The sequence below is a fragment of the Gallus gallus genome, chromosome 7, assembly GCF_016699485.2.
Source record: "Gallus gallus isolate bGalGal1 chromosome 7, bGalGal1.mat.broiler.GRCg7b, whole genome shotgun sequence".
Classification (NCBI taxonomy): Eukaryota; Metazoa; Chordata; class Aves; order Galliformes; family Phasianidae; genus Gallus; species Gallus gallus.
In genome coordinates, this window is record NC_052538.1 from 32,781,662 (window position 1) to 32,807,345 (window position 25,684).

The 25,684-nt window shown below is 39.2% G+C and overlaps 1 protein-coding gene across 52 annotated transcripts in view; it reads right to left on the reverse strand.

The window, feature by feature from the left end:
* GTDC1 (glycosyltransferase like domain containing 1) overlaps positions 1-25,684 on the reverse strand; it is a 168,061-nt gene that overhangs the window by 59,240 nt on the left and 83,137 nt on the right. For 46 of the 52 annotated variants that reach the window (XR_003076011.3, XR_003076010.3, XR_005861258.2 and 43 more), the window contains one exon: positions 24,750-24,923. The exons of the other annotated variants lie outside the window; for them this stretch is intronic. Coding sequence is in view for 37 of the 46 variants with exons in the window: in XM_025152235.3 (XP_025008003.2) it covers positions 24,750-24,923 (174 nt within the window). In the remaining 9 variants the exon portion in view is untranslated. The remainder of the gene's footprint in view (positions 1-24,749; positions 24,924-25,684) is intronic. 52 annotated transcript variants of the gene reach the window in all.

The window sequence follows — 25,684 nt, forward strand, 5'->3', positions numbered from 1 at the left end:
GGAAGCACACATCACCCAAATGCAAAACCACCTACTGCGAAAGATGCTTTAATCAAGTGAGACGTTTGCTTTCAGTGTTTCCCTTTGACCAAATGATGACTTTATGATCAAACCATCAACAATAAATTAATCTGATGACCCAACTTAATTTCGACTGAAAGCATATTTAAATCTACGTGCTTGCATTGAAGGAAGTGCTTATTTATTTTTTTTTTAATTTTATTAACTATTGCTATGTGTTCAGTTCTTAATAACTACAATTTTGTTAACTTTACCTACAGATGCCCACAAATAATAGAGTTTATTTCATATTTTTAATATCAATTTTGAAGTTATGATTCTTTGCTAAGAATTATATTGCTATATTTAGTCCAGGAGAATCGAATGCACTGCTTAATTCAGCAGTATCAGACTTCCAACATTACTGTTTCTTCATTCTCCAAGAATTTTTTGGTAAGTGAAGCCTTTGTTGCCTGTTCCCTGGCAATTATAGGTGAAGAAAGCATTCACAATACCAAAGGAATGCATAAATAAACCACAGCAGGACTAAAGCAGAATACTTAAACTTGTGTTCCTCAGTCCCTTATATCAACATGCACATTCCTCAATGGCCACAGCGTGCCATTCAGTGCAATGAAGGACAAATGGGCATTACAGTCTCAAATTACTGGGGGAAGAAACACAATGAGCTTAATATGTTGGCCTGCAATGAGAGGGAAATGCGCTAACACGGCAGCAACTCATTCTCTAAGTGGGTAAGTTCTTAGTAGCACCTTCAGCAGAAGACCTCAACGCTTTTCAGCTTTTTATTGGGCTCAAGAGAAAGGGATAGGGGAAGATAATCTTTCAAGCAAGAAGCCAGTCCGCTTTCTAAAGAATTACTCTGTCTTAAAAACCAGACTTCTCATGAAATGCATTTTCTAATGCCTTTATTCTTCAAAAACATGATGTGGAATCAAGTGTCTAAACAGAAGCCAGCCCAATGTACATCTCCAAAGAACTAAGAAGCCTACCAGCCTCACCAGGCTCATAAGTGACTCAGAAGTTTAAGTGTCATTAAAGACAATGGTGCTTTTTAAAAATTTAGGCAGATCTTTAAAATATTTGATACCAGCCACTTCAAAGTTGGCTCTCTGAACTCTGGGATGATTGAGTTTCCGTAACACAATTACAGTGGTAATGGAGCTGGATTGAAAGCTAGGTTCAGCTTTCAAACAATCTCCCCAAAATAGTTGCAGATGATGTGTATTTCAGCTTTCTGATCCTCAGGTGACACAAGTATGAAGACTGTTAGCGAGACACGCAACAGAAAAGGAAGGCAGTACTCTGACTAGAATAAAAACATCTTTTCCACAGATGAGTGGATATCCATAATGATTTAATCTAACAAGACATTCAGCTTACATGCCCATTTAACAATGGTGACGGCACTTGTCCGGCAGGTTTGTTCCTCAATGCTTCGTTCAACAACTAACCCAGTTACTTCGCTTATTTCACTAATACTATCTCGAGTCTTTCCCAGATGAAATCTACCAGCAGTATTCACTCTCACCACAACTTCAATTAATACCCGGCCTGAGTCTTAACACAAGAAATTCACTCATCGACTGCGCCTTGAATCTGGCTTTTATAATGAGTTTTGTAATGCTCTTAAGATGAGGAACCAAAACCAGTTTGACACTACAACCATTCTCTATATAAATACAGGTCTGAAAGCACATCAGGAATAACAAATATTTAACAGACACTAAATAACGTCAATTTGAGAAATAATTTGTACCTTATGCAAGAGCACATAAAACTCTCTGTGTTCAGATATGCAATTAGCCCACTGGTTCTGGCTTGCAATCCCTGCTGTCTGCTTCAACAGGAGTTTAACTACAGCACAGAAAATGATGTCAAGTCAACTGGACGAGCACGCAGGCGCTCCAAAAGTATTACTACTCTTACTTGAAAAGCATTACGACGGACAGGAGGAAAACTAAATATTAAATATGCCATTAACAAAAAAAAATATTTCAAATCAATGAAGCATGACAAGACACAAGTACACCGTTTCTCAATTTCTTTTTGCTAATGTACATCGAGGAGACAGGAAGATAATAAATGGCCGAGGTTCGTATACAGGACATAAAGAACTAGATGAACTTAGAAACAGCACAAGTCTTAAAATCATCTCAGGACTCTGATGAAAATTAGCAAAGCCTACAGTATGAGTTCACCACCGAATTCACACAAACCTGTACTTCTGCTTAGAAGTCGGCACAAGTTAGCACTCTGTTAAATTGTACCAAGTTTTACTAAGAATTTATCCATTTCTTCTAATGTTATGCTCACGAAATCTGCTCTCAAACTGAAAGCAACAGCTAATTTATTATCTCTGATACATAAAGCAATACAGCAATATTGTGAAATATTGTGAAAGCTGCCTATTTGCTTCATTAAAAGAAAATAATCTAATGCCTAACGAATGCCTCCTGTTCACCAACTGAAAAGTGACAGAATGGAATAAAAACACTTTTAAATTCACTAAGTAGGCAAAAATCACTCTTAACAATCCAGTCTAACAGGCTGTCATTACTGATCTTCTCCAAGTGTTCAGAAAAAGCACGGACTGGGCCACGATGAAGGAGGTCCGACTATCAGCATCCCCTGACTTCAGGGCAGCACGACTGACAGCACATCCTTACCTATGGTAGTCGTTCTCCCTTGACAACACAAAGAATGATTCCTCTATTACCTGCAGTGATTTATTGAAAAGCCTTTTAAAATGCCCCGCGTTCCACAAGCTAGACTGAAGGAAGATGGTCAGTGGAGGAGATTACGTCTTAAAAGCACAGATCATCCATTACCGACGGCTTTTATATCCCACACTTGAAAAAATAAAGTCCTCGTCTACATATGTACCCATAATGTGTTTGAAATACGCACGGCGAATATAAAGACTGAGGGTTTAAACCCTCACTTTATCAGCTCCACAGCCCAATTCGGCGATCAACTAAACCTACAGTACATTTTCATCAAGTGCTGCAAATCAGCAAAATATTAAATGAATCTTGAAAAAATGATTATGAATCCACAGTTCTGTTTGACTGTATAATTCTATTTAAGATTAAAATTACTATCATAAAAAGGCCACTTTCTGAATGTAATTCCACAAAAACATCATCACAAAAGCTTTTACTGCTATTTATGTCAGAATGTATTTTAAACAGTTCTAATCATTTACCTTTGTGGACACTTAATTAAAATTACAAAACCAATTTTAATCTGTAGTCCAATTAATATGCAAATATATGCAAATGTGGTAAATCAAGGTGGTGATTAAGTTAAGGACACTCTATTTCATGTCTGCTTTAAGTGTGAAAACAAACAATCTTTTTTGTAATTGTACTGATGGATTGTGATGTTTATAGGGTTAGTATGGGGTACAAATGTTTATGCATCAACATTATGCCAAAACAAAGATTTTATACTCTGGAGTGATTTAGCATCCAGCATACATTCAGATGTAACAAAGTCATTTTGCAGTCATCTTGTGAATTAGAATAAGGTCAAAGCAAAGTTAAATTTCTATGTCATCCATTTGTATGGCTATTTAAAATTCAACAATCACTTTCTGATGTGTTAGGTAAGAGCCAAGAAGTCTCAAGAATGGCATATTATCACCCTTTATCATTTAGTGTTCATAATACACTGGTTTATCTTTGATACCATTACAGAAATAGTTCTCCCATTAAGGTGCAAAGATATTCATCCTTTTTAACCCTTTCTCTTCCGCCAATTTGGATTTTTCAACTTGCAGCCAACGTGAGGGCTTCTCTACAGCCACGCTCTGTACTCACCCAATACTGGAAAAGCTCCTGTTGGTGCCCATTTCTGCAGCCACTTCTCACCTTCCTCCCCAGCTGTTGGCTCGTGGAGGTGGCTGCTGCTTCCATTTCCCTGCAGTAAAGCCAATAATCTGTTGCTCCTCGAAGGAACAAATCTGAATTCCTTCGGCTCACACAGCTCCACTTGGGGCATCTCTACTCCTGGCCTTAAGCAGCTGATTTCCTCAGCCAAGAAAATAATCATATTGGAATATGTAGCATTTAATTTTACAGCTTATTTGAGATGTGCTTGGGAGTTCAGCAAGCGGCATAGCTTTCCCTTTGCCTCATATTCTCAGAAGGAACCAAAGCAGTTTTGAAACAAGTTTTGTGCAGAAGGGCTGCGTTCATCTAACATCATACAGTGACACCTGAGTATAAAAACAAGACGGCACTCCCTCTCTCCATGCAGTTTTTCTCATAACTGAGGAAACGTTCATCAAATATCACACACACATTACAAAACAGATTGTTTAAAGTTGTTCTCACAAAAGTGATTCATTTTTCTTTTCTCTTTTATTTTGAAGCTTATGTCCAGAACAGTTTATGAGATTAAGACGAGGTATTAATAGAACATTTTTACTTCGAGTACTTTATGTTTCTGGCATTGCTATTTTCACCACAAGACATCAGAGTTGGAAATTCAGCTGAATTCAGTAAAGCTGCTTTTAAAAACACATTCTGGCTCGACCGTATCAGCCTCCTAATGAACGCAAAATAGTTGAAAATAATTTAAAATATTTTAGCAATTTTAACAAGGAGAATGGACGTGAGCTATGTTTGCAATCATTGACTTTATAAACTTGTGCGGCATGTGCACTGGTCACCTCAGCTTATAGGCAGCCATTAGGACTCTGTAATGAGCAGGACTGACTCACTGAGGTGTCACTGGACTTAACGAGGCACCACACAATTCACCTGGCACAGGTTCTACAATGACATTTCAGTATGTGGTTTCTGGCTAAAAACAACCCCGATCTCCTTCATCCCTTAACTGGACTCTTGAGAAAGAACTGCTTTTTGCAGATGTGGTGACAATCTGCAATAGGAACTAGAAGGAGCCAAATGATTGCTATAGCCTGCTCCACATCCAACTGCTCTTCACTATGTCACCTGTGGCTGGTTTCCACCATTTCCTTCTTTGCTTTCAAACAGGAAAGCACATACATTCCCAAAGAAGAGCAGCAAAGGGGGGTGGAACAGCAGCCAGTGTAGATGGGAGCCATGGATGAGTTTTGGCTCTGTAGGCTCCTAGGGCATTGAGTTTGTGCCCTGAACAAAAACACTGCTGTGTATATAAGGATATGAAAGCAGGGCACCACGGAAGCTGAGATGCATGCTCCACTGAACACGCACAACAAGTTACCTGCAGTGCTGCCAGAGACACCTCCAGCTCATCCTAGGGTCTGAAATTAAACCTACAGGTACAAAATATGCCAACAGAGTTCACAGAGCTGCTGAAGCATCAGCGGCAGTTTATTTTTAGTGGGATATAGAAAGTGATGCTCCTTATCAACCATCATTGCAGGATGAATTTGTTGTAACTGACTGCACTAATACAATAGCACTGCCAACACATACTGAAACTTAATCCCTCTGAAGACATGGAAGCTTCCTTTTTCAAACCTGTACCACTGAAGGACAATCTTACTACTGAGTATCCAAGAAGATGTTTCTCTTTAGCTGTTCTTCCCGTATTCACTATTTGTATCTGTGAATAAGCCATTATTCTTGATCGCTCTATGAATATTATCAACTGAAATTCTCATTAACCAGTTTTCATGTACTTCGATACGAAATACTCTTCTTGGGATGAAGCAGATAGAAGTTTATATGCCTATTTAAAAACTCAGGCACCATTTCAGTACAAGAACAGAGTGGGATTCTACCTCCAAGTGCAGCTCTAGAGGTAAATCACACAACAGAGCAGAAGAAAATCAAAAGAAATAGAGCATTATCTCATTTAGGAACAGAAAGTGGAATGCTACGTTGGACAACAAATATATATCTAAAAGCAGATCTCGAAGCAACACTTCTACACAGCTTATATTTAAAACTCCAATTTGTAAATGGTCAAAGTTGTATTTTAAAAGTTAAAGGTGCATGCAAAACAAGTCAAAAATCAACCAAGGGATTTTTCCCCTTTTCTATAATGTATAGCATGCTTGCATCATGCTTCTTCACATTAGAAATTCAGGTCTTGTGTGTCCTAGGAGACTGCACGGTGACTGGAGAACTGGAGTGAAATGATCACATCATCACAAGGAAAAAGAATGAAAACTGAGCATCTGAGTGCAAAACTGCTCTTTGGGTGGGGTTTTCATTGTTTTTACTTTATTAACCAATGCTGATCCTCGCCAGCTACTAAACAAGAGCAAGTGAGACGAAAGGTTTCTGTGTCTTTGTCTCCATTACCCTTTACAGCATAGTGCAAAAGAAGAAAACAAATTATGCTTTTACACACACTGGTCTTCTGTGTGTGTTTGGGGGAGAACAGTCTAAACACGTTACGATCTTTAAGATTACAAAAAGCAGGAAAAAAAAATATGAAGAAATGGGTACTGTCAAAAGCCAAAAACCGCTGTAGAAGTTTCTATTATGCATTACAGGGCACCAGAAACGCAAACCTTGTGAAAAAATAAATGACTTTTTTTTAAGCTCACATTCTCAAGTCCTCTTTTGTGTCTGAGATATAATCCTCCCGTAAGTTACGACTGAGTGCCTTGAGAGAAGATCCCCATTTACCTACTATTTAATAGTGATTCCAATGACTAGGTTTCTTGAGTTTCTGACCTCCTGCATTTTATGACTTAAACAGTATTTAAATGTATCTAAACCACTTTGACTCTTATCAACCATTTAATTACCCGTTTGTCCTACTTGCCATTCACCAAAGCTAAGTTTCAGCATTACTTCCGCAACCACGCTGCATGCCTGTCATTCACAAGATTTTCTTTGAAATTAACTGGGGAAAAAAAGCCATGTCCTTGATTAGTCCTGTGATGCTGGAGACGCTGATACACGGCACTGCAAAAATCCAGAAAGAAATCTGCAGTTTTTAAGGCGATGGATACCCCTCGATCCAACCAACAGGGCTGGAAGCAGAGAAGGGACCCTCAGTGATGTAAATTACTCCAGCTGACTTCCACACAAGTGCAGCACTGTAAGGCAGCTGAAGGTTTCATCCACAGGCCATTAGGCATGGCTGATCAAACAAGCCATTGAGAAGCATTTCTCTCTTTGCTTTTTGCACCAGACTCAGTTACAGGGAATACTACAGTCATAACTTTTGGGGGGAAAAAAGTTATCTTAGCAGCATAACAGATGAGCAGGAAAAAAACCCCTGTGCATTAAGCTCAACATTACACCTTTCCTTTGGTTGCAAGATTTATGGCATAGGTGCTACCCAGCTCAATTCCAAAATTTGGCATCAACTCTCCTGTTTAGCTTTAGCAGGGGATACTGCTGCTACCACCATTCAAACTAATGAAGTGGAGATGCTATCAGAGTCTGATGCTTACGTTACAGAATTAAAGAATCCATGTCAGAGTTAAAGCAAAATGGGCTCAACAGACTCTAAGGGTATCTCAGAAATCCAATCTTTGGCTCAGACTGCTCCAGAAGCAAACTCTGCTGGAGGTGTTAACATTTGATTATTGACAGATAAAAGAACTGAGCACACTGGGTTCCTGCAAGCTCCAGAAATATGGACTTGGGCATACACATGTAAAGGACTGCAGTTCAATCTTTCACATCAAATCAGCCACGGACAGACATTTTTACTCTAGCTGAAAATGTGGTTTCATAGTTTGGTCCTTTGGGGCTTGAGAACTTTGCTTGCTGTGTCTCTGAGGCACTGCACAGTAACTTCAGGGAAGCTGAGATCGCAAGGCTTCATGAAGACCAGCACCTGGTTACATGTGGGACATCTGCTGCCCTGAGACAGGAAGGGAAATGTCACAGATAGTAATAGAGCTTTTATGGTTTCTCCAACCAAATATATAAGCATAAGGAACATCTCTCCACCAAAAATCTCCACCATGTGATGCAACTCAAGCGTAGAAGTCTTTTTGTAGCATGCTGACAAGTGACACCAACTGCATTATAAATGGTCCCATAGAAAGCAACAATTTTGATTTGCCAGTATGTGCTGTTATGGGTAGTATTCTAAAAGCAATGCGAACTATTAAACCACATCAATTAGATATGGAGTACATTAATTCTACTTCCTAACCACTGCAGTACTCCACCCATTGATTATTTTTCCATAAATTCAAAGGTACTTCATGCACTGCTCTACGCATTGGAAGAGATTCCATAAAGCTTCAGGAAAACAATGTTGTTCACCGTTTCTACTGGTATTTCTACTGTCATGTACCACTGAAATATTCTGACAAATATTTTCAATATTTTGCAAGGATTAATAAAAGCAATGAACTACAAAATGGTTCTGTTAATGAGAGTGTTAACACATTGCCTTCATTCTTTTGGTCAACAAAGACCACAGATTGGTCAAGAAAATTATCTTCACTTGGACAGAAAAGAAGCAGATGATCGAAAATTTGGAATGCATTAGTATTTTATTTTTCCTGTATTAACAACAACAAAAACCTGAACCTCACTGTAGTGAAGTTTTTTTATAAAGAGCTTGCTGGTTATGAGAAGACAGACAAAGAGAGGACTGAAGTTAAAGCTTCTCACAGGACAGAAAATGGGTGAGCGCCAGCATAGCACCACGTTGATTTATTATGCCTATAGCTAGGGCTCTATGAGAGTATGCAGATATTACCTCCAGAATGATTCATTAATAGGTTAAATTTGGCCGCTAACATTTTTTAATGTATTTCACCTCTCTGTAATGAACCGAAGAATGCACTATTAGAGTACAAAATCAGAAGTGAGTGGTTTCTAGTCTATGTCAATTCTTAATGAGCATATTTAAACTCAAAGTGCACCTGGATGCCATTTAAAAGAAGGCAGGGCATGAGACGACAACCAAGAAAGCTGTCATGGGAAGTCCCAATGCACAAGAAGATATAATCCCACCATTCCACCTAAGCATCGTGTACAAAAGAAACATCAAAATTAACATGGGAAAAGTCATGACAGCAACCACTTCACATGAAATTAAATATGTATATGAAACAAACCCCTCTTTTGCTGAGCACGAAAATACATAGTAGGTAAGTAGCTGAAACCCAGACAAGTTCAGTAAGACCAAACACTTCCTTCACAACACCCGTAGCAATTCTATCATTATACCACGCATCAGAATACACGTGGTAAGGGCTGTACTTCTGGCTGCACACTAATGATTGATAACACAACTAATTGTATATAACCCGATAACTTATCTCCTATTTTGCGCTTTTTGCCACCCTGCAGTAGTTCCATTCTCTGCAATACATTCTATTCCTCCGCAGTAATTCCTACCACTCAGAAGAATGGGATTTAAAAATAACATTTAAACAACGCCGAGGACAGCAACTACAAGGTGCCCACAAGAGAAATATTTAGGTGCCTGCTAAATATATTTAGCAAAGTCAACAACGGAGCTTTATTTGGCAATCCTACCTTTTAAAGCCATAGGCTCAATTAGGCCAAAAAGGAGGATGCTGCGTGTTCCTGCAAGTCTCTTACTGCATTCATTTATTGTTCAGTTCACAGTCTCTGAATACAACACAATCCTCCGACGGAGTCAGCTTTCATAATTCAGTAGTACAAAGTCTGCAAACACATGTAACCTAGATCCATATTTCACAGTGACAGCATATGATAGCAGAATGTGAAGTATTAATGCTAGTGTCACTACAGTCCTACACTCTACTGCACTTTAAGAGAAAGCAGCTGCTGAGATGAAATGTGTGCCAACTGTCTGAAGACAGAAACATAAGAAACATTCCTTCTGTTACAAAGGGAGAGACACACACAAACAGACTTTCTTTTAGACTCAACAAGCACAAAGTTTCTTACTTTTGCCTTTTACGTTTCTATTTCCGCCGGGCTCACTCAGGGAAGCAGTGCCTGGATGCAGAAACACAGAGCAATACATCGCCATCCGGCACCTGGAGGGGCACAGTGCCCACCGAGCTGGGAGAGATGCTTCAGGGCTTACAGCAAACCATCCCCCTGCCTGCCAGCATCCCCCATGCAACCCATCGCCATGCAGTACATGGCGTGTGCCTGCCGCTGAGCTAAGGGACAAGTGCAGAACTGCATTCTGCCATGAAACGGAACGAGCGAGGTGTGCTTTTCGAGCTGCTCCTTCCATAAAGCTGGGCGAGATGCCTGCCCTGCCAGCACGAATGGCACACGGGAGCTCCCAGGGCTGTGCAGCACCGTCCCCTGACCTCACTGAAACGCTCGGCTGTAATTCACTTCGAAACTAGCACAACCTCATTGACCTCCTTATCAAACCATTTAGCGTGCGTTTACGGACCGGACAATGAAATAGAGGAGGTAAGGTATTAATAGTGACACTCTTTGGCAAACTCATAGAGCAGTTCATTCAAAAGGCAATTTTAAAATTGAATGAAGAGGTTTGACTAGGCAATAAAAGCAGCCACAATGCCAGTGAGCAGTACTTAGGAGGAAAGCCTCTAATTATCCTATTTATAAATCAACAGCAATTTTACTGATGACTTCTTCTCAAACTTGATTAAAATAACTTCAAAAAAATTAAAAAATAATCAGATCACATTTATTTTATTAAATTACAATTTAAAAGTACTATTGATTCTCTTCATAAATGAAAATGATAAAAACTTGAGGACAAGAACGAGACAACATTTTTTAAGAGAAACATTTGTACAACACTCGGCAACATAATTATAGTGCTGCCCTTGGGGAAGGGGATTTTATTTTATAATGAGAATGTTTACACTGTTATGGGGTTCAATCTATCTGGGAGGGAAGGTTAAACTTCTTTCCATTAAAGACAGCCTTATAATGAAAAGCTCTGAAAGGAGAATGGAGTCTAATATAGTAGATGTAATGGCCTATTAAATGATTCACACACACAAAATGAATCAAATTCATTGTATCTTACTGCTCTTTTATGACAAAATTGTTGAAAAAATAAAACTATTGTCAAGATAATTGCATATTCCATATACTGTATTACTGTAACTACTATTCTTATTGGGTGACCCGCAGCCTACATTTTAGGTACGTTAATAGGACATTACATTTTAAATACTTTATAGTATTGGAATGTTGCACAAAAATCCCACTTTCACTCTGAAAGCAGAAATCAATTTAGACTTAAAGTCATGCTGCAATTCTGCATCATTCTTTTTCAATTAAGTTTTTTGCATACATTCTTTATGATGTCATTTCTACATTCCTGCAACAGATGTTTGTTTATATCCCAATTTACCAAAATGCTGCCGTACTAGTTCCTGCTATTTTCAACCTAACCTCTACAACTAGCTTATGCTTCCAAAAACACAGTACAATAAATGTTTTCTTAAACTTGTCCCCTCCATCTACTGCTAAGAATTACCAACTCTGATCATTGCACAACAGTGAATGCTGCCGTTAAGGGAGGCTGACTGTACTGAAACGAAAGGAAGAAAAAAAAAAGTCATGACGTGCCTAAAAATACATGCATCAGCTGATCAAAAATCATACAACTTTTGGGTTTTGCATGAATGCTTAAGAAAGGTGTTCCCTTTGTCAGGACTTGATTTTGCACGAGATCTATACTGCCATAATCCAGCAGAAGAACACTCTCTAGTAGTAAAACTGCTTACTAAGGATGTAGTCCTGTACATGTACACATGGGATGCTCCTCACATCACAGTGCAGGTGAAAGATTACATTAGTACTTGCAATATAGAAATAAGAGTATTTGGAGTACCTTTAACAAATGAATGAAAGACACTATCCGTTTTGGCCAGTGGGTTCACACTTCTGGACCAACATCCTGCACCTGGACTAACACCAACAGTTAAGACTTCAGGTTCAAAAGGAACAAAGGTTAAGTTTGCATCATCCTTTGCAGGAATACCGAGAACTCTGAAGTACTCAAACAATTTCAACAGAGCTGTATGAAAAATAAGCCAGAATTATTCTAGAGTCTCCAGCTGGTATTCAAAGAACTCAAGGGAGTACAGTTTTGCAGAATTAGGTGTTCATACTTTACTGAATAAATTCAGGGGCTACAGCGCTTAAGTATTTGAAGGCTCCTATGCTTCTTTTAAGTTTTAAGACCCCTCTGTCAGTATTAAAAATATGTCAATGTCTTTATTGTTTGTGATACAGGAGGGGAGGGGAGCTGAATTCAAGCACAAGAGCCGGAGTTGCATACGAGGGGCAGAGGCACGACCCACTGCCTCGCACCACCTTCCTGGAGAACTGCTCGTCAGGGTGAGAAACCCAAACCCTCTGATCTACAACAGGCTACAGAAACCAGCTTATTTTAAACACATTGACCTCCTAGGCTACCTATGCTTGTTGGAATTTTTATGTAGTTTAAAACTAGCCTAAATTCACACGTAATTCTATTTCTTAAGTCTTTTAACTGAAACTTGAAGCAAGAAACATCAATTCAAACCTATTTAAATTACAGGAAGTAAGGCAGGGATTTTTCACTTTTATGTTCCTCTTATTAAAATTCCAAACACCAAAAACCTTCCCAAGCTTATGATCTCAAGTGAGATTTGTTTCTTCTGCAGTCCACTCCCTCTTCCAGAAGGCAAACCCCAGTTTCTAAGTCCCAGTCTCCTGCAATTAAACGTGATTGCAACAAACCAAACCAATTTTACAAATTCCACTGAAGTGTCAAGTACAAGAAGGTGAGAAATTAGAAAAGAGTATCTATTTCCACAAAGAAAAGTGGTAGAATAGATAGCAATTCATTTACCTTGCTTATAAGTAGGATACATTGTCGAGGATAAAGTTTTACCCATGAACAAGGCTCTTTTCCATTAGGACGAATAAAGTAACTTCACACAAATATGTAATAGATAGGGGCATGGAAAAATTACCAACGTAGAAGGCAGCAAACTAAAGTAAGTTATCAGTGCTTCTGTATCTTGAAACATAAATGAAGAATGATAAGCATTACTGAGGCAACGATTACATTATTTTCCAAAGGCGGAGAAGTAGAGACTAGAGCAGGAGGTCTGAGAAGCAGCTCGATAGTCTGGGAACAAGCAATAAAGGAATTAGCCCATTAGATAAACAGATTCGTAATTTACCCATGAAGGAGCCACTCAGAGATAATTTCTAGTGGCAATCAAAGGTAGACAAGGTAGATTTTATTCAAAAGATGCTCAGAATAGCCTCATGTTGCAACATGAAGTACACTGCTCAGGGTAAAATAATGCCAATAATATACATTATCCAGCAGATGCTTTACAATTCAGTCATTTAGGACTGTGCATATGTGGAATGAACATTCATTCAACAAATACTATCAGTTAAAGTTATCAAACCAACCATGCGTTTTCTCCTTCCCTTGGTATCTGTTTCTCCATTTCACTAAGATGGGATTAGCCATACGTCAGACATTATTGCTCCACTGGCACAAAACGGACACACCACGCTTTTTTCATGGTTGCCCATAGGTATGTGCTTTATAGGAAGCCCTCCCTAGTCATTGTAATTGAGTATCTGCACTCACCTAACAACTGCTCAGCAGGTAATCGGGTTCTCTAAATGAAGAGAAGCGTCATCCAATTCCCCCAGGAAAAGTATTGAAGAGACAAAAACGAGCAACAAAGAGCTTGGACCTCTGAGGTCAATCACGTGCCCAAGTCAAGCTTCACGTCCTCACAAAGCTCTCCATCAGTGCAAGGCAGTCTCCCAGTTAACAAGTGCTTTTGAAATTTCAACTTAGCTAATGCTTTCCAAACTCCATTTTGCTCAAGAAAAATCCATTTGTTTTCTTTATAGTAGGCTTTTTAAAAGGGAGTCATAACTGATGGATTACAACATGTTTCTACCTTTTCAATCTGAATTTCATAAGAATAAAATAAACCACAAATGAAAGTGCTTGTACCAGGCACGTTGAACCTTTCTTCTTCTATTAGCATATCAGTCTGCAATCATAACTAGATCAATAGCGAAGATATCTGCTTAAAAGAGCACCATGCTTTCTTTTGTCAGAAATTCATTACTTTTTATTAGGGTCATTGCTTGAAAACTTCAAAACACCATATGGACCTAATTGTGGTTTATTTTGGCAAAAAGGAAGACACTGTAGAACAATTGAGGCATTACATTCTACAATTCCATTACTTTCATCCCTCTCAGTTTTATTACTGTGTCATTAAAGGCAACTTGAGTGAGCGAAGAATTATAGTGTCATGTGTACGGGCTAGTAGATTAATAACAAAACACACTCAAGTTTAAAGGTATCTAACAGCTGTTTTCATTATTTTGTGTAAATACGCTTGAAGCATATCTATCTGATTAGTGGATAGAGTGCTCTTCTCTGTCACATGCCATGGGCACTGCTATGTGCAAGTAATCAAAGTGCTCAGAAAATGAGTTTACATTGTTCACTGCTGAAATACACAAATGTCAGAAAGTGACTGCGCATCAAAGCTTAGGCAAATCATCTGCTGCAAACAAACAGACTCCAATGCACATTTCAGCTTTAAACATTCCTCTGCAGCACAATGAGTGAACAGGACTTATTGCTAGCCAAAATGAAGTGATGCTCATGGAATAATAAGTTGCTAACGTATAGATGCATAAACAAGCTCTGCATTGAGTACCTTGGAGAAGAGCTCGGCTACGTTCAAAAATAAGATGCTTGAATGTTACAAATACTTGGCAACTTTATGGATATCATACAAGGTAGCAATGGGCAGTATATATTTGTATATATATTTACTGCCATTGTTGTACTGCTGTTTTTGTTCAACTTGTTTACCAGGAATCCTGACAGATACTCCTTTCTTTTACTGGCAACAAAAGGAACACAGTTTAGGCACCCTAAAAGGGGCAAACCCTCTCTTTCCCAAATATAGTCACATAATTCAAGATCAGCACTTCACGACCAGATTGCAGATAACACAAGTGAACTCAGAAACCAAAAGACCTGTGCTGACGCTTGATGAAAGGTAGATAAAATTTCAGAATTACTGCATAAAAATTTCTTCTTTCTGTGATTCATTCGCTTCAAGCACAGATTGGGGCAATTAAGCTACTGTATATAGGGATGAAAATGAAAGAAACACCACTGCAACTCATCAGAAAAATAAAGTCATTCTGAGTTTCATGAGCTTAACAGAAGAATTTTACTCAAACGTCTTCAACAACAAAAAGTAAACTGAGGCAAAACTGAGAAGGATGTTCACAAAGGCCCAACACTCAGCACACGGTGCCTAAGATGGCTCCTGCTGAAGCACATTTCTCTCTGCACTTCTCCAAGCACCGCAGCTGTTGACCTTTCACACCTCACCAGTTTGCATCGTCCTCTGAGAGAGAACAGGCTCCACATCATTGAGTCTTCTACACACTGGAAGTCCACGAGCTCCTTCACTGTGCAGTTTTGGACTCAAGACTGAAGTCAGAATGGGGCCAACTCACAGTCCACCACGTTTTGTGGATATCATCATAGCAAACTCCTAAATAGTCCGGCACTACTCCTACATTTTTTAACCAATCATTCTATCAACTGATCAAATTATCCTTACAATTCCAAAGCGTTTTGACATTCAAAACTATATGGCCCTAAGGAAAATCAAAACAAACAACAGCCCTACACATTCTTTTATTTTTTTTTCCTTTCCACTCTGAGCCATGTAATAATGACCAATTTCTACCTAGTGGATGCTGTAAGGATTATCTTTGAACTTAAATAATTCCTCCTCTTCTATGGCATTTATCCTCTGACTGAATTTATAAAGATTAACGTATATCCCCTTCTCAACCTTTATTTTGCTAGGACAAGTGAACCATACTCTTTTAATCTGTTCTCGTAATACAGATTCTCCTAATCATCCTAGCAGTAATTCTCTGTACCTGCTTCACAATTTAAATTAATCTCTCTTGAACATGGATGGCCAGAACAACATACAATTTTTCAGTGTTTTACACAGGGACAACAAAGTGTGTAAAAAAAAATCTCCCTTTGATTGCATGGGAATCACAGAAGCCTTTTTTTCCTCCCCCTGTTTGGTATGGCTCAGTTACACTGCTGCTTGTTATCTCACTAATAGCATGAGCTCTATATACCGGCATGTTCTTTAAATGATGTATTTACCTGTGTAGTTGTATAGACCAGTCCACAATTCAGCACACAGTGATGAGCTGCAGAGGGAAGAGCTGACTGCTTTTCCATTTAACAGCCGCTAGAACCATCAGCTTGGAGCTGATACATGGTTATAGGATATTAAGAGGAACTCCGTGTGAAGCTAAGTCATGGAAATGAGTCAGAGCTCTTCAACTGGGGCAGAACTGGCACTAGGACACCTGTGGCATCTAGAAACCACCAAAACTAGTAAGAATCTGTTTTAAAACGCCAAAATCTCACCCGCATGCATGCTAATCACTAGGGCTTGACCATGAATGACAAGCAGAAGGATTCGGTCTCTGGAAGGACAGTGAGACATTACAGTTCCCTGACCAAACATGGAGAACCTGTTCTCCTGGCCTGCTGATGATTCCCGGGAAGGAAAAGGTAGAAGGAAATACATAAAGCAGGACAAAGACAGACAGATTATTTAGTTTCCTACAAGTCTGACCTGAAAACTTAGGAGTCATCATGAACAAATCTTGCATAGCTTTAAGACAAAACTATTCTAAAATTAATCTCAGGTTGGCCAATTCCATTAAAATTTGACGGTTCTTTTTTGCCTTTTCTGGCTATTTTTAGAGCCTATGACATAATTCAGAAAATAAAGACTGAATACAAAAAAAAATCTTGAGTAGGCTTGAACCATTTTCAAAACCACTTTGATGTGAATTCAGATTTCTCAACACGCAAAACGCCCCATCTTGAAGAAAAAGCCAAGGCAATCCAAAGATTTTTTCCTAATACTTACTTGGCAAAAAGAAACTGGGAAGGCATTCTTGGACTTGGATCTCCTGTTGCTCTTCAGCAAGCATCTCTATTACGTGCTGCTTATGCACCCAAAACTCTGATGAGCCCTCATTACTATTTAGAAATGCATCTTTTCGATAGTAAAGCTGAACAGCCTCCCACCTTAAAAGCACTTCTGGTACATTTACGTTGTGATTTTCATATTTTTAAATGTATGCTATTTGAATTATTTAAAGAGAAAAAAGAGGAGGATTATTTCATCTGGGAGTCACAACTGAGCAGGGGGAATGTCCAAAATATAAAATATTAAATATTCCTAGTTGCAAATGTGAAAGCAAAAAAAGAAAAAAAAAAATCCCAAAAAAACCACCCTAACCATATTAAAATACTCCTTGCACAACAAAGAAGTTATCTGTGATTTTGCAAAATTAAAAATCATTTAACTTCATCCCATTTGGTTACGTATAAATAAAACATCTGTATTAAATTGTTCTTACACATTACATAAAGGTCATCTCCATAGGGCTGGAGAGATGTTTCCATGCTTCCAGTTTCCTTTTCAGACACAAAGCTGTGATCGTACTTATTCCACAGTGTAATTTTATTCTCTTTGCCATCACTCTCTGAAATTCCTATACCATATCTTACTATCTGCTGTACTGTCACTTCCATCTAACAGTATCTCTAACTGGAATTGTAACTTGAATTGGCTGTCTGCAATCTAGCACACAACAGTCCTCAAAGCAGACTTGATTCACTCAAAGTTTTAGTTTTACATTTAATATCAACTTGCCAGGCTATCGACCTGTTCTTCCTTATGATTCCTTCACTCTTTAAAAGGATCTGTCTTTTCTTTTCTTTCCTTTTTTTTTTTTCCCTCCAAAATAATACAGCATTCAAGATGAAGTCAGGCTTATTCTAAAGGCACTGCCATTCCCCCATGGCTGCTAACAGAGATTCCTTCATTCTCCTCAAAATGATTTCTGAAAATATTTTGTATTCTCAGTGATGAATCCCTTAAAATAGATGATATTATTTAGCTATTCCTTATCTTTACTGCAATTTTTAGCACTGCCTACTTTCTTTTCTATTATCGTAGAAGAACAAGTGCCCCAGCATATTTAAACAATAAGGTTCTGTCACTGTAGCAACTAACAATTAATATGATCAATACGATTTCTGTAGGCATGAAAGAAAAGAAAGCAAAATATCCACCACTTCTGTGCATTATTTCTGAATCTCCTAACGAAAATGACAGCATTATTGAGACATTCAAGGGCAGAATTTTGAAAAGCAAAATTCAATAGGGGCAGAAGTGTTTATAAAAGCCACCTTTTGCACACGTGAAAGATTGAAGTCTGTACCTTTGTATGGATCAGAACTAAATGGGATGCCACCACAGCACTCAAAATCTCAGCCTTCCACTCTGTCACCTCTTCCCATCCGTGTCTGTCATTGCATAGAGCACCCAGCGCCCACATTTCTGAATGACTGCACTGAAAATGAGGGTGTTTAGCACTCTGTAGGATGCTACCGTTAATAAATAGCTTTCTCCCACTTTGAATAGAAGAAGAAAACAAAACAAAACAAAACAGCTTTATTTTAAGTCTATCATGACAATTTTAACCAGTTATATTTAAACTTCACCAAGCGGTATTACAAGAATGTGATGCTACCTCTAACAGCATCCTGGATGCGGATGGTATCTAACCCCAGCCTTAGGAAGGAAGATGCTGTTGTGAAAGGGGAAGAGGAAAAAACATAGGGAGATCTGAGGAAGAGTGCAGAAAGAGCAAAGCCAGGCTTCCATTTATTATGCTTTAACACAGGTAGCTTAAAATTACATCAAATAGACGAAAACCTTTGATATTGTGGAAATTAAAGTAAGAATATATGATTTTTTTTTTCTGCTCTCGTTAGGTTTGGCTGAATTACTGTATTACAGATGAACTATTCCTAGAAGAATTAAAAATGCCATCCGTATCTGCTCCTGATGAAGGTGTCATTTTCATTTCCTCTCCCATGACATCCCTCAGCTTCAAATGCCCACACACATTACAGCAAGGTAGTCTGCTCTCTATACAAGTTGCAGCACAATTATTATGCGTGGAAGTGCATAATAATCCAGTCCAGTCGTGACTCTACCACTGACTTCCTACATGAATATGCACGAATCAATTAAACCTCTGAATGCATCAATTTCCTTCTCAATGTAGTAATGATAATAATAATAATAGCTGCCCACTGTATAGGGCACCGCATGCAATATTTTTAATGCCTGCTAATGAAATGTGCTATTAATTATTAGAATGCGGTTTGGTTTTGAAAGCCAAGTAGGAGTGCTTCAACTTTGCATTCCAAGCGACACAACCAAAAATCCTGAGCACTTCCAACAGCCTGACTTGATGGAAGTGCTTACAAGCAGTTCAGCAAATCCTACTTAGGAGTCAAACAGCAATTAAGTTTGTATCAGGACTTGCAGATCCTGGCAGCTATGGTGCAGTGAGATTTGCAGCTAAGGGGTTAATGGGATGAGATGGGAGTGGTTACGGGCTCAGTGCCACAGGTTTTGCCCTTTGTGGCTTCTCACATCCCAGACTTGGAAAATATGAGCTGTGATACTGAGAAAGGTAAGAAGCCAGCACAGCCCCATAGTGATAAATGAGTTTGCATCATCTGTCATTAGAACTTCCTGCCAACAGGGTCATTCCCTATTAAATTACCACTTGTCAATGTTTAAAATACTGATTGATAAATGACTGTGCCAAAACTGATAACACGACAGCTTTTATTTTCTAATATTCCCCGTTACCACATTCTGCTACTTCAAGATACAGATATAGTGGGCTTTTTTTTTTTTTTTTCTTTTTCCCCAAGTACTTTAGTGAAAGACAATTTAATCTAATACAAACCTAACAGGTACTGTATAATGATTGGTCCTGATATACATTATATACTATTCTTCTTGCCAAAATAAACCTACTGGCGATTTAGTGATACGGGTAGATCCAAGTTTCACATTTCATCAAATGCTAGTAATCTGTTTTATCAATATAAACTGCATTTTAATGAAAAAATTCTTTTCTTCAGTACACTTCACTTTTAATGCCCCAGAGTATAATAATTCGTTCATGCTGTAGAACAAGAATGTTTTACAAGACCTTAACTCTCCAGAGAAATTTCTCTGTAAATACAAAATGCAAGTTTTATGGGAATGTGTTGTATGCAACATGAGCAGTACCCAACATAATAAAAAACTAGGTTGCACAGAGAATTCTGCTTAAGTATCCTTGTGAGCTATTGTGGGACTAAATGGTTATTATGGCAGCATTGAGTTGAATACCTATCCGACAGATAAAAGAGAGTCAGTAAAACTATTTCTGCCTCTGAACAGATAAAAAGAAATGAGGTTTTTTTTAGAAAGTTTTGCAAAATAAATACATCCCAGCAGACCCATCCAGCCAGGCTCTCCTTTAGGAGGGCACAGTTGGTCTGCTGCTGGAGAACTGTGGGGACAACTCATCTATTTGGCTTCTGAATTGTAAGCAATGGGGTGCTCTGGGGCAGTGGATACTCCCCAGGGCTAGAATAGGAACTCTGGCATCATCCCCTGAAGGCACAGAATGCAAGCACTGAAGGAAGCACCAGTGAGTGGGGATGCTCAAGCCTCCCTTCACCCCACTCACCCAATTCTCGACTAAAATCCATGATGATCCTCCATGTTGTGCCTTTCTAAGCCAGCACTGTGCTTCCCTCCCCACAGGTGTCATGTCCCAGATCTTGCAAGCATCCCTCCTGCCTGCCAACGCCAGCCCTCAAACTCTGCTTGCAGCAGGTAAGGAGGAAAGCCATTCAGTGGAGCAATTTCTATCATTCAGTTCTTCAGTAGCAAGCCCCAAGGTAGGAGCAGGCTATTGGAGTTATCTAATTATGCTAATTACCCATAAACGGTGGTGACAGGGAGGCTATGACTACCAGAGAGCACCGTGGAGATGCCCAAGCCACCTCTAAGTGCAGTAGGTAGCCTCAAAGCTGGAATCACTATCATTAGCATCATACTCCACCTAAGCTAATAAGTGCTACTGCATGGAAAGCTAATTAGCCAAAAACCGTACTTCTAAGGTATATTGTTTCCAACACACAAGACTGTTAGTGAGAGCTCACTTGGGTACCACTATAGAGCATCCCTTGGTGCCACACAGCCACGTCCCCACAGTGCCTGTCCATAGCTTTGTGTTTGAGGATTCAGGTCAGTCCCTGGTTGTGGACATAAGTATTTTCCAGCACCGCAAAGCTATTGTGTGGTGTTAATTACAGAAGAAGGGGGAGTTATCAAACTCTTTAGTTATCTAAACAGAGGTCTCAGGTTCAGCCCTGCAAGCCTGATCCCAGTGATGCAAGTCACAAGAATTATTGTTTTCATTCCCCGAAACAGGCTCCTCCCCACGTGACAGTGATGTTTCTTTACAAGAGATACTGTCAGTGCCCTTCAGAAACCTCTGCTTTAGTCAGAAACTCCGCTGACTGTTCATAAAGCATTCTGAAAATCGGAAAATTCTGTCTCTCTTACGGTACAACTAACAGATATAAAATCAAATGGCTGAAAACGTCCTTTTAACATTACTACGTTATAAAAGCAAATTAAGAAACAACATTCTAAAATGTCTAATTCTACTCCTAAATGTGTAATGCAGACAGCACGAGATACCAGCTAACAAGTTGCACTTAAAAGAAACCATGGCCATCTTCTGCTGTCATCCCAGTGCTCCTCATGTTTCTTTTATATTAGCCCACTTCAGTCCAATCTGCGTTTTGAGCTCTTAGGAACATTAATTCATTCTTGCTTATAAAAGTATCTCCCTTTTCTACCGCATCGTGGTGATGGTAAAGATATACCACAATTAGAAGACGAGTGATAATAACCAAAATCTGTATTACAATTTGCACTGGAATGAATTGCGTGGAGCACCCAACCTGACCCAGCTTTGCTAACTACCAGGGATGGAATGGATGCAGGCAGACCGAGAGAATGCACTCAAAACACCAACAGAGGTGTTCCAGCAGGGCTTGCTGGCACAACGAGAGGCAGCTGCCAAGAATAACATCATTAGAAAGGGAGTTTTGCACTCAGACTATAGTTTCTGTGTGCACAAATGAAAGTACAGTATATCAAAATAGATTCTATCGATCCTATAGAAAAAAAAAGTCTTTTTTTTTAAATTACATTATAATAGAAAATAAATTGAAATTTAATAAATGACAACATAAGTGTGAATTACAACATATTTAATTCACTGTGATGTCGAAGAAAAAAAACCTGATGCACAGCACATATGGCATGTAAGATCGGCTATGGGTATACATCTCTTGCAATACCTATGCACTATGAAGTGACATAAACTTGGAATGTTATTTGTCTATAAGCTTAGAAGTCTGGTGATATATATTTCTATATAATATATGTGTATCTGAATGTATATAAAGGAGAACTCGAAATCTGAAATGACAGAGGATGAACCCGTATGGAATAGCTGTGGTACCACAGGGTCCAGTATGGAAGCTAGTCATTGCCAGAACCAGAAAATGGGAGGAGGAGCTCCACACATTTCTTACTCTGCTGAATCCTCAAATCTTTTCATCTCCTCTCATGGCCAGATAAGGACCACTGTCTGCGTTTGCTCAGGGAACAACAAGAGGTGTCCTCATGACAAATCTTTATCATAAAATAATTCTCTTCACAAAATGCATCGGTAACTTCTTCTTGTAGGCAGTAGAAAAGCAGTGATTAGATGCCCATCTGAAATATTTAATTACACATTATGTGCATGTGTAATGCTACATCTCTCCTTAGCCATTACTCCTTCACCCTTACGTGATCATTCACTGCGCTGCTTGTGTCAGTTTGCACAGCCATCATCCACAGTAATCACATTAACAGGTAAACACATGACAGGATTTACTTGTTTGACACGCTCTTCTAATACAGTTTTCTGATCAAAGGTCAGATGTATTTTCTTGTATTTTACCCTACAATCTCGGTGTTAACCTAAAATAATCCTTACACGATCGCTAGCACAAGCGTGAGGATGATTTGTTAGATCACTTATGTCCACATGGAGATTCCATATGAGACATACACACCCTTCGACACTCACACGCAAAATAAAAGAGGTCAGAGTAAAGAAAAAAAAAAAACCACCCCGCTTATTTTGCCTTCAGAATTTTTAAATATTTTCCCAACATCTCAGCAAAATTATGCATTTTAAAAAGACTGCAGGCACTGAAATGATTGTCAGTCATGCAAATAATCACTTACTTACACTGTATGAGTTTGGTTTGGATAAAGCAAATTACCATTTGAAAATAACTTGAAAAACACTCTGGGCTAAGAGCTTGCTTTATAAATTTTAGCTTGGCCACAATTTTTCTTAACCTTTTTCTCCTCAATCTCCATTCTGTCACTATAGCAATTCGGTCTACATTAAAGAAAAGCCAACAAACTGCATTCAACTGCCACAGGTGCATTCACCATCATTGAAAGCTTGATCCTGCAAAGAAATAGTACATAGGGGCTGCAGTTGAAGGTCAAAACCTAAAGAATTTCAGAGTTATGCAGGGGATTGCTGCAAGATTTCCCAGGTACATCAAAAACCATGAGACCCTTTTACAATGGCTCAGTACTGAACCCATGAAACATCCACAGCATTCCCACACTTTAAAGATGCGGTCTCTAAGAAGCAATAGTAGGTTTGCAGAGAGGTACAGGTAATGATCTCTTCTGCCACCCTGAGAGACAAGGCCCCAAGCAACACTGGAGGATTTTAACACGCTTGCCAAACACAGCTTTAAGACTTCACGTTAGACATGGATTTTTAAAGGATTTGCATCAGTGCTTTAGAATATGTTTGCCTAGTGACTGAAATGCAAACCTTGCTCTGCAACATCAATAGAATGCGTGGCCTGATACTAAAAATCTCTCTACCCTGAACTGCCACCAACATACATATAGCCTTTGAAGTGGCTGTAAGTACAAGCAGGTCAGGACAAACATCTCACGTGACCAGAACTGTCATCAGATCAGAACATGGACTCCTGCAGTCACGATGCTGCTTTCCACCCTTACTCCAACAAAACACACACCCAGCATCGTGTCGTTTTTAAGAGTATAATCAAATTGCAGAATCAAACTATCTCGATTTAATATCGGTCCCATCGAAGCTAAGTTCCTGTTCAGTGGGAGGAAAGTTCCTTGTAATAGGAAAAACAATTGTGCCAGGTTTAATCAAAAGTGAAAGGGATCTGGTGAATGTTCCCTTTGAGCCACATAACCCGCTGCTAATTTCAGGATGGGCTCTGAAACAAGGGTAATAAAAAATGTCCTTCGTAGTAACTGAGGAGGACTGAAGAGCAACTGCAACTGCAGCTAATGCCAAAATCTGCAAGTCTGCTCCGTGCTACTGAAACGCTTTTCACCTACCTGGGAAGCAATAAAATGAGAGGTAGGGGAGGGGGGAAGGAATAAAATCCCACTACAACATACCAAGGGAAATATAGCTTCTCAACTACAGCCTTATCGCTGTTAGTGTTCTCTAGAATTTCTTTCTCCTCCTTGACCTCCCCTGTACAAACAAACAGATGGAGTTGAGGCACAGTCAACTTTTTAAGAACTAAAACAAGTGGGAAATTATTCACACCGAGTGATGGGGGTTTGTGTGCTGCCCCAGCAGCCTCTGATTGCTGAAATACACTTACTTAGGGAGAGTGCCTATCTTCCAGCTCTTTACTTAACAACGCTGTAACTGATTAGTTAAAACTTCACCATAAATAGGTAGTTTTGACAGACTGGAGGCAATTTATGACGTGGAAAATGTACTGACCTGCTCACATCAGGAAACCTGACTGGAAAATAGAGAACTTGGCACTTCGGTCTGATTATTTTTTCCAAATCCTTAGGTCTGTGGTCAGGAATCAGCTTCATAAATTTTCCAATGGACGTAAGAAACGATTCCATATTAAAAGCAGAGTTGAACACCACAGTATCAGCAACCAAACTGTAAAAAGCAGTGAAGGTTAATGGACACACTGCTGTTGCAAAAGGAGCTATTTCAAATGCAATGAAAACAGGATACACATTCTCATATACAAAATGTATAATGGGAATGCCAATTAATCTTAGCCTTTTCAGGTGAACCAGAAGTAGCATACATACCTTAAGCAGAAACATTCCAATTCCTGCGTTTTTATACTTTGAATTATTTTTGAACTTTTTAAAAGCAAATAACAATATATTATTATCAACCTAAAGGAGCAGATCCCATTCTATCCACAGTTCACTTTCCATTCATAACATGGGTGAGATTAATATTACTGTCTTTGTTTTTCCAGAGCCCTACAAACAGATTAGGGGCACTGTAATACATCTTTGGTAGAACCTGGAAGAAGACTCCTCACAGAAAACCCTTTGTACTGTAGGACAACAACTGTTTACATGGGTGGATAGTGATAGGACAAGGGGGAATGGTTTTCACCTAAGACAGGGGAGGTTCAGGTTAGATTTTAGGAGGAAGTTTTCCACTCAGAGGGTGGTGACACACTGGAACAGGCTGCTCAAGGAGGCTGTGGATGCCCCATCCCTGCAGGCATTCAAGGCCAGGCTGGATGTGGCTCTGGGCAGCCTGGTCTGCTGGTTGGCGACCCTACACATAGCAGGGGGTTGAAACTGGATGGTCATTGTGGTCCTTTTCAACCCAAGCCATTCTATGATTCCATTCTATAACAACTTACCTTTGGTTAACCTACCTTTGACTGGCCA